General features: G+C 40.3%; 1 protein-coding gene across 3 annotated transcripts; it reads right to left on the bottom strand.

Moving 5' to 3' along the window:
• Window positions 1-2,969: 2,969 nt before the first annotated feature.
• Window positions 2,970-9,984, bottom strand: LOC137603595 (serine/threonine-protein kinase ICK-like). 3 transcript variants are annotated; one of them, XM_068327191.1, is made up of 14 exons: window positions 9,822-9,984; window positions 8,766-9,022; window positions 8,403-8,457; window positions 6,764-6,885; window positions 6,590-6,669; window positions 6,369-6,501; window positions 6,109-6,280; window positions 5,708-5,875; window positions 5,264-5,626; window positions 4,969-5,177; window positions 4,546-4,688; window positions 4,021-4,137; window positions 3,838-3,945; window positions 2,970-3,733 (listed from the first exon to the last, which is right to left on the bottom strand). In XM_068327191.1, the coding sequence occupies exons 2-14, from the start codon at window positions 8,864-8,866 to the stop codon at window positions 3,597-3,599; spliced, it is 1,908 nt and encodes a 635-aa protein (XP_068183292.1). In that variant the 5' UTR covers window positions 8,867-9,022; window positions 9,822-9,984; the 3' UTR covers window positions 2,970-3,596. The 3 variants fall into 3 exon arrangements, with proteins under 3 accessions (XP_068183292.1, XP_068183293.1, XP_068183291.1); XM_068327192.1 differs by lacking the exon at window positions 9,822-9,984 and adding an exon at window positions 7,400-7,432 and having other exon boundaries at window positions 8,766-8,808; XM_068327190.1 differs by having other exon boundaries at window positions 3,838-4,137.
• Window positions 9,985-10,075: the final 91 nt, after the last annotated feature.

Genomic DNA, 10,075 nt, shown 5'->3' on the forward strand with positions numbered 1-10,075 from the left:
GTTACAAAAAAACAAAACAATGAAGGCGTGGTAAACACATGAAGACTGTGATTGGCTGTGGCCGTGTGACATTAACATTTTACCGCTACACCTCATGGGAAAATATCTACCTCTAGCGCAACCCTTGAAAAAACCAGTGAGAAGTAACAACGGGTTTAAGATTTGTGAGCTCAGTAGGCGAACGTTTTGAAATACTCGTAAATACGGGACTGATACTCGACACCCCGACAGTAAATCATCCTACTCTTTGCAGCTTTATATACTCACATGGTTCTCCATTTCGTTTGGATGTGAGGGCGATCTGGCTGCGACATCTGTCACCCCATTGATCGCTAGGGTTGATTCGGCTGATCTGGCTGGCTAGGCGGGTGTCCCCTTCCTCCCTCACCGCTCCATGTGTGTCCCTCCCGAAGCTCCGCGCTCGGTGGAAGAGGACGACGTCCCCGAGGCGTACGACCATCCTTCGGTGTACCAGTAGCTGCTCCCCTGCTAGAACCTCCAAACAAGCTCAAGGCCCATTTGTAGGACACGTAGGGAAGTTAAGCTCCAAGCGTCAGGCACATCCAAATGCGGCACTGCACGTGGCAGTCTGCCTTCCTTTTGGTAGTATTGCGAATAGCTAAGCTGTACATTTTCAAATTGTGTATGTGAAACAGTGAAATATGTCAAATATACTATTAGAGTATATTATTTTTTACTAATTAATATGTTCATCACAAATACACCAGGCGCTCGCCAGACATACTTCACAAGTTCATCAAGGTAATTGATGACGCTGCATTGCATTGCAACAAATTTCTACAAGCCAAGGGCCGGGCTGGTTCAATGTTTATTAAAACATATTGAAATGAACATAGAATATTGAACCAAGAGCTAACACAGTGTATATTATGTAATAAATAAATAAATAAAGCAATATCTTTATTTATTTATTTATTTATTTATGGCTCTGTCAGTAACTTCAAGGGAAAACCTTTTCAACAGGCAAACAGCAAAAACAAGTAAATGTCCTTCAAAAACAAAATATCAAACATTAATATCAAGATAAATGCATCTCTGAAATTGCATGCATTATAAGCTGAAAAGAAATTATTGTGCATGGACAATAATAATGCATTATTGTGCAAAAAAATGTACTGCTCTATGATCCTAACAATCACTGCTTTCAAATAGTGAATATTTTTTTAAAAATCAAGTGAGTTAAATCCTTTCTCATGGCTCTTATCTGCAATTTTCCCTGAGTGCATTGAACTGACTTAAATATAAATAAAATAAAATATAAATTAAAAAAAAAATCTATGGCAGACAAACCAATATTTCTTTCAAAGAGACACCATGTCTTGTGGAAACAAATCTAAAAATTTAACTGAATTTAAAACTGAAAATACTTCACTGCTGTGTCATGCTCACAGAGTCTGATCTTTCGTACAAGTTAATCAGTTTCAGGCTCTGAGCTGAGGAAATCCTCAGGATGGAGTGAAAGTGTTTCAGTCAGATGGCTCCTGTGTGATGTTTTGTTCAGCTTCATCAGAGAGAACCTGTGAGAACAATTGTGAACATATTTGTTTCTTTGGCCCTCCATGTATTTGACTTTGACACCCCTGATCTAGGGTCTCACTCACACTGGCCTTCTCACTCGTCTTTCTATACTATCCGGTTCCTGAGTGTACAAAAGCTTAAATTTGATCGTGACTTTTCTCAAGGTCAAGGTCATCATCTCACTTTCATCCCCTTTTGCCGCCCAAGTAATGTGCTTTTTGTTTCATCTTTCTATCTGCAACGCTTGCGAAAATATTTGGTGGACGGGCGGACAAACGAACGGACGGACACACGAACACTGACAATTACTATACAATTGAAGCGGGATGTACCTAATTAAAAATCACCCGGTGGGCCATTAATAATTCATCACGGGCCATATCTGGCCCGCGGGCAGACTTTAACATATGTGCCTGACACCAACACAGCCTGATAATGTCAGCAGTTGCAGGATAGATGCCCACATCAGTTTGTTTAATCTTTTATATTCACGAAGCAGCTGCACATGTTCTCCCTTTTTCTTCTTGTTCATAAAAAGCAGAGGTAACTTTCCTGTTGAAATGCAACACCTCCTCAAAAAGCCAGTCATTGTTTTATGAATATTTTTGCTGTTTTAGACAATAAATGCAGTAAGTTTATTGCTTGAATATAAGATGTGAGCTCACTTTTTAAATGATTTGGGCAATTCATATGGCATGAAAGTATAGCAAAAAGAACACCTACAATATGAAGTGATGCATCAAACCATCTTCCAGATTGTGGACATGAGGCACATTTATCCGAGGCAGTGGAACAAAGATAAAGTAAAAAAGAAGCAGCATGTTGATTAACTTCTGAGGAAGTCTACACAGGCCCTGTGCATTTTGGGTGAAGGTGCTGAAATGGTGGCAAAATATCTGGACATTAGAATAAAGTCTGACACCAAGCCTGTGTCTAAGGAAGGAAAGGACAAGCAGATTATATTCTGTCACAAGAGTCACTTAGGAAATGTTTCCCATCCCAAATAAAATCTTGTTACGCTTCCACACCTCTAGCTGACGGATAACTCTTCAAGTCTGAACACGATGTATGTAGAACCTTTTCATTTCCCTGTTTTATTGTTGTATCTTGTCTATCATCTGGTGGGTGTGTCGTAATGTGAAACCATTTATTGACACATATTCCTTCTCCAAATATCTAAATGCAATATGTTTCAATAGCTGAATAAAAGTACATTCTCGGTGTATTTCCACTGGAGGTTCCAAATTCCCACATCACAACTGTGTCGGCTGGATTTTTCAAAAATTGTGGAGTTTGCACTTTGACGTCACCAATGAGGCTCATCGGTTGGCCTGTCAAAGAGCAGATTTTTATATGTGGTACTCAAACTCTGGTGAAAAGCAGGTTGTTGGATCCTTTTACATCGGAAGCCGGAACAGATTTGTAAAATGGTGCTTGCATTCCATTTATTTGATTGAAGGTAAAGCTTCTCAGATTTCATTAACAATACAAAGATAACGTTTGACAATATTACAAAGTTTAAAAAAAACAGCAGAAATGTAAATCACTTTAACTGGCTTTCCCAAAGCTGTTTAAACCAATCAACTGGACTTTAAGAAAGTCAGACAAGTGGATTGACCTGAACACTTTGGATAACCATGACCTGCATAACTGAGAACCTACACAGACATTTAACTGGCTTGTGCAGATGCAAAAGTAATTAGTCAGCCAAAAACAAGTCACAGTGACATCAAATATAATTCTGTACGCAGATTGAAGATCATTAAATGAGACATCTGTCCTACTGAGGGTTACAGGTCCACCCTCAGTAGGACAGGAGAACACTCAAGAGCAAATCTGGGCTCACATGTAAACCAGTTGTATTTAACTTTACACACACTCTTAAATACTTTACAGGTCACAACATCCATCGTACACGTTATGAAAAAAGTTATTGCTGCTTAAGATATATGTACAGATTATGATTATAAAACAACTAGGCCTACTCTTTGGAGGTGAAAATGTACTTCAGAGCTGAGATGACTCTTCCACGTTTATCAGAGCTCCAGGGAGGGCTACTAGCGGTGTCCATATTTGGCAGACCAGTCTGTTCGCCCATGGATGGTTTGTACTGGTGGGCGCGGCAGCATCCCAGGGACAGTTTTACTGACAGAGCTGTTTATTTGACTCCGCCCAGACTGCCACGTTGCATAATCTAATAGACCAACAAAATCTCAGTAAATACAAACAACAACAACAGTTTTGTTAGCTGAGACAGAAACATTTACAGAACGCTCAAGGCTCCAAGATCATCCTCACTTGATGCTGTAGATTCCATGGAAGGACCCTGATGCCTTCTGTGACCAGAGGAACCAAGGTCTTTTTTGTAAAACGATGGCATGTATCCACCTGGGACTGTATTAGTGCCTGACACGCGAAACAAACAGCGGTGAGAAGTTGCACAGATAACAGTGACATTGTCAGATGTCCTGGGAGGTTTACCATGGGCCCCTCGACTAGGCAGAGTCCCTCCAAAGGGAATACTGCTGTTGCCCCACAGATGGCTTCCAGCATAGTCTTTACTGGCATTCATGGCCACATTCTTCTTTGTACCAATACCTTAAAATGATACAGACAGATGATTGGATGTATTCTTCACTGATGATCACAAGGCAAAGGGAACGATGAATTAAAACAATACTCTGCAAGTAGACCTAATTTTAATAACAATATCAAACAATGAAAAAAAGAAAGTGCCGCCCTTGATCTTTATTTCTAATGTAAAGATCTCGTCTGTATCATCTTTCATTTATTTCTGCACGTAAGTGCTGCAGTGGGTAAGGGTTACCATTGTTGACTGAAGATTCGCATTACTGTATACGGTATTACCTTGGTATGAATAGTACTTGCATGCTAGAGCTTACCTTCAACAGCGGAACCAAACCACAAATGATTTGAATCAATATTACCAGTCTACCTTCAGTCCTGCTAGAATACACTTATGTATATTCTTTGAATATACATTACCAGGTAAATATCTGGACTGCCTCAAGTAATGCTGCTTAGCAGAAGCGGTTCTTGATGGCTCTTGGTAAGCTGCTGTCTTGTTCAGGTTTAAAGGGGTATCTTCTTTTCCTTTGGGTCGACTAAAATCCAGAACATTTCCATATCTGAAACGGAGAAGGCATTCATCAAAACATACTATGGCCAATGTGAAAAGACTAGCAAACACATAATTAGTATAACTTTGTGTTGTCCTGCCTGTTGTACTGCCTGTTATACTGCCTGAGATGTACTGCCTTTTTACTGTGGGTCTGAGAGGATTTAAATTTCATCTGTGCTGTATGTCCTGGATATATGGTACATTTGACAATAAAGCTGACTTTGCCTTTGATAATTCTTTAATTTTAAACAAATCAACCTCTGTAAAACATACCAACATAACCTCACCTGCTCTGTGCATCGTCCCCCTGTCTGGATTTTTCCGCAGAGAAGTTGCTTTTTCCAAGAATATGTATTGATGTCAGATCAGCCTCTTCATAGTCGTCCAGGTCTTCACCCTTAACATGTCCTGTGACGTGGCCCCAACGTCGCCGGCCTCCTTTCGGTTTGAAATGATAGCTTAGTAAATTAGAATTTTCTGACTCCTGTCTTGTTGGCTGAAAGAACAAGTCAACATTAAGCACACGTGAGTAACGTATCACAAAACCACACATGTGAAGCGAATCATTTTAAACAGAATGACCTTGCTCTGGGGATTCTTGTCAACAATGTAAGGAAGGTGGCCCGGTGACGTTCCTTCGGGCTGCTCTTGCTTGACGATGTGCTTCGGCTGCTGCTCTTGCCGTTGGTACACTGCTGCCTGGGAAGCTGCAGAGGAGGGCTGGATTTGTTGTAGAGGCCTGGAGGCGGAGCAGTGCTGGTTTGAAGGTGGAGGCTGGGATGGGGGTACAGGCTTAAGCAACAGTGCTTGCTGCTGCTGCAACATCTGTTGTGACTGGACAGGAGCCTGTAGCGGCATGATGCCTCTCTGAGGCCTAGCCTGCTCCAGGATCTGCTGAGGAGTGCCCAAAGCCTGGCCAACATGGAAGTAGGAGTACCTGAGAGCCTGAGAAAATGTCAGGATTTGGACAAACAACATCAGTTTTCATACTCACTTGGGAAAATGCGGGTGTGGATCAGAGACTACCTGGGCAGAGGCTGGCCTCTTTTTGGGATCCCACTGGAGCAGGTCTGTCATTAGATGGATGGCTTCAGGACTAGCATTAAGGATCAGTGTATTCAGATTACTGGGAACACACTGAGGCCAACGGAAATTCATAGCATTTGCCAGCTGGTATCCCTCGAGCCAATCGTTCTGGAGAGAAGACAGAGTCCATCTTACACATCGTTTACAAAGTGCCGTTCACTTTCAACAAGGAAATCTGTTTTGAAAGATGAACGCAGCAGCTCTACGAAAATAGAGGGTGTCATAATGAAAGCATTAGTTGTTCAATTATGTCCCAACAAAGACTCCATTCTTGCATATCTAATTTCTGTAACTTCTCTGTATTTTTGTCTTTCCTACACTCAACAATTAAAAAACATTACCTTCTTTGGTGTACCCAAGACTTGGCAAATCTTGAAAATGGTGTCTACTTCACTGGAGCCTGGGAAAAGAGGCCTGAGGGTATAAAGCTCTGCCATGATGCAGCCTACCGCCCACTGGTCTATGGGTGAATTGTAGGATGTGGATCTGAGAAGCACTTCTGGGGCTCTGTACCTGGTCCAAAAAGAGTTGGTGCAGACTCTTGAGTGCACAGACATATCAAGTAAACTCCCATGATTCATTTATTTTGATAGACATTTACCATCTAGTGGAAACATAGTCTGTGTATGGTGGGCGAGATCTGATTTCTCTGGCAAGTCCAAAGTCGGCTATTTTAACCAGCTCTGGTCCCATGCACAGCAGATTCTCAGGTTTCATGTCTCTGTGAAAAAACCCTAAAAAAAACACATTACATGACAATCTTTAGCCAAATGACAAAAGTTGGTCGTATTCCATTGAATTCAGCACTTTACACAGTCATACCGTGTTTATGAATGAATGTCAGCCCCTGTAGTATCTGAAACATGATATTTCGCACTGCAGATTCAGGAAACAAGCGAGTCCTGTATCAAGAAACAAAAAAAAAAAAAACTGAAATAGAAAATGTAAACAAGACCATGTGGGATCAATACTACAACAAGTAACAGCTATACATACCTGTCTTTCATAAGCTGATATAAATTTTCTTTCATGTACTCAAATATAAAGTACAGGTGATCATTTTCTCGAATCACTTCCTTAAGTTTGATCACATTTGCATGGTTGAGTTTTTTTAAGGACTGAAAGGACAAAGATACAGAATCACGTAAGAAAAATTGGGGATAAAAAAAAAGAAGAAAAACATTGAAAGTCTAACCATGCTTTACAGTACACAAAGGTCACTGCAACACATTCAAAAGCATGTCCTACCACTATAAAACAAAACATTTGTTTAAAATATAGCAAATATAAGAACACAATGTAGTTTGGGGAGGGGGAAGAAATGCTGCAAAGGTGGAATTTGTGATTACAATTCAAAAGGGAAAATAAAGATGGAGTAATAGACAGCAGGATGGAGCGAAATACTTTTATTTTCCAGTGCTGGGATGATAAAGTTTTAACCATGCCAAATTTTAGTAAGGCTACAAGGGGACTTTTTGAGCTTTTATGGTAGTACATGCTGAAATTAGCAGGGCTCTAAAGGACCAGCGTACTGACACATATTTTACTGTGGTATAGTCAAGCTCTAGGAAATAGGGAGAGTAGGCCAGGGATGGAAACCAGAGCTCAAGACCAACAGCACACAAGAATCACCTTCTACTCTGAGAGCTGCTGTGTGACTTTGGGCTGTGAGGAAATTTAAACAGTAATATGGTGTAAATGATGTGAAGAGAAACAACACAATATGTTGACAAATCTACACAAAAACAACCAATAGAGTCATCATCATTAAAGCTTATCCACAAATCATCAGCTGTGTTTAACTTCTGTCCTCTACATGTAACTAGACCTCAACTGAACAGAAAATGTGTGCATGAGAGAGAGACGGAGAGAGAGAGAGAGAGAGAGAGAGAGAGAGAGAGAGAGAGAGAGAGAGAGAGAGAGAGAGAGAGAGAGAGATCAGTGTTGACATTACGCAGTGTGAACTCTGACATTTTCAAACCCTGAATGAAAAACAGAAACATAATAATACATTGAGAAATATGAAATGAATAACATTAATTATTATTCAGTATGTAACTAACTCCAACGCTTCAGAACATTATTTGTGTAACCATGACCTGGATGACTGAGAACCTACACAGACATTATTTGTGTTACCACCACCAAAATGCCTTCATGTATTACTGATTTCAAACAACATACTGTATATTCACAGAATCTGTCTGTTTCAACATTTAACATCCTGTATTTATTAGAGCTTGTATTCTTCCTCACCATTGCATGTGCTGGTTTTTTTACAGATCGCCTGTTTATCAGTGGAATAGCAGCACACCATTCATACTTACTGATGTACAAATCCATGTGCAAACTTGATTGCATGAATGGAATATTCACCAGTGCTCATAAATGAACAGGGACCACTTAACAGCCAGTAATCAAAAAAGTGTATTAATATAGACACGCACCACTCTGTATTTATTAAGATGATAAATAGGGTTCTTCTCTGACAAATAGTCAACTGTGCTTTGTGCTTGTACTCTGAATTACTGTACAGAAAACAGGATCCTCATTCAGATCATTTGAATTTTGACATTTCCAAATATTTTAATGTGTGAACCTGTCCTTAAAATGCAGGGGGGGGAAAAAAACTCACCTTGACTTCACGAAGGTTCATGCATTCTTCCCAGGAGTAGAATTTTCTTTTCATTCTGAAAACAAAACAAAACAAAACAAACCAAACCCCCCCCCACTGTAAATCGTTTGCTGTTTCATTTAAAAATGATAAATAGCAGTCCACCCTAACTATCCGCACTCCCAGACACTCCACAAATCATGACTGACAAGTTACATATTGTAGTCCTTACAGGTGGGTTGTCAATACAAAGACCTCTGCTTACAGTGAAACAAAATACAGTATGGTGAAGGACACTGGTTCTAAAATTAGAAAACAAACACACACAAAAATCTAATAATCTTTGAGGACATCAGCAACATACAAAATATTCCAGCGACTCACTTCTTTATGGCCACAAGCTCCCCTGACTCCAGACTGCGGCCGAGGATGACCGAGCCATAGGTGCCATCTCCAAGCTGTCTGATGGTGGTGTATCTATTCATCGTTTGTTATTCCATAGCAACATTCAGGCAGAAATAATTGTTGGGTCCAAAATGAAGATGTGCTTTTCTTAGGCTGTTGAATGCAACCAGATCTTCCTGTGACAACAGCAGAAGACGACAGGCAGAGGTGGGGGACTCATACTATCATGGACGTGTCTGAAAAGGAGAGGAATGAGTGACAAAGAAATGAAATAATGTGTCAATAATAATAATAATAATAATCAACACAGTCCATAGTAAAGTACGACACAGTCAGGCCACTAACCAAACTACTAAATAGGGATGTCACAATGACAGTTTCCTATCACGATTATTTTCAGGGAAATAATTAGGGGTTTATAAGGGAATTATTTTAGTCCTCTGAGTGACTCTGACCATCACTGTGTCCTGACTTCAGTCCCACAAAAAATCTCTGAACAGGATTTATAGAAGGTTGTGGTATCAGGTACATTTATGGATACTAATGTACTGCTGTCGGAAGCACCAGGTTACAAATAGGTCTCTATAAAATACTGAAGACAAATACTGGAGGTAAAGTTAGGAAACAATACCTAGAACCTCTGTTGAATTGTGTTTAAACTGTATTTACCTGGTGTTATCATCTGATGGAGTATCTTCTCCCAATAACCCTATTGGACTTAGTTAATTCCACACTGCTGATGTTAACTAGTTCTACTAGATTAGTTAACGTTGGTTGTGCAAAGTGAATGCTGGCGTAACGACAAATCACAGTTAAAAATCATATAATTCAGATTTAATTCAAGATGAAATTGACTTCAGCTGATTTGACCAGGTTTTTTTTTGTGTTTTCTCCTTCACAGAACAGAGAATATCAGATATTTAACAGCTGGAGCCGAACGGAACCGAGGCTACCTCAAAGCAGCTGCTGCAAAACATCACAGAGGAAACTAACAGGAAAACGGCCCCAACGCGACAAACAGCGATCAGCACTCACCCTCCTCTGCTAGCAGCCGCAACAACACGCAGTCAGGCAATCGCATTTGACGATGAAACAATATTTAAATGCAATCATCAGTTGGACGAGAGATAAACCAGCATCCTGTGTCCAACACACAACAGAACAGGAACAGCTCCATCCAGGCCCCGCAGCCAAAGAGCTGCACTCATCTCGAGATGGTGGTCAAAGAAATCACAGCTCTGTTCCGGAGGCGAGATGGAAAAACACAGAAATTATTGTTAAACGGCCAA

Source organism: Antennarius striatus, chromosome 11 (genome assembly GCF_040054535.1).
Source record: "Antennarius striatus isolate MH-2024 chromosome 11, ASM4005453v1, whole genome shotgun sequence".
Classification (NCBI taxonomy): Eukaryota; Metazoa; Chordata; class Actinopteri; order Lophiiformes; family Antennariidae; genus Antennarius; species Antennarius striatus.

Bases quoted from the DNA above. Each gene is read 5' to 3' on its own strand.
- LOC137603595 (XM_068327190.1), bottom strand. From the start codon at position 8,866: ATGAATAGATACACCACCATCAGACAGCTTGGAGATGGCACCTATGGC. The intron at 6,281-6,368 runs GTAAATGTCTAT...TTTTTGGACCAG, and splicing joins GACTATGTTTCCACTAGATG to GTACAGAGCCCCAGAAGTGC. The intron at 4,138-4,545 runs GTAATGTATATT...TATCATTTTAAG, and splicing joins GCAGTCCAGATATTTACCTG to GTATTGGTACAAAGAAGAAT.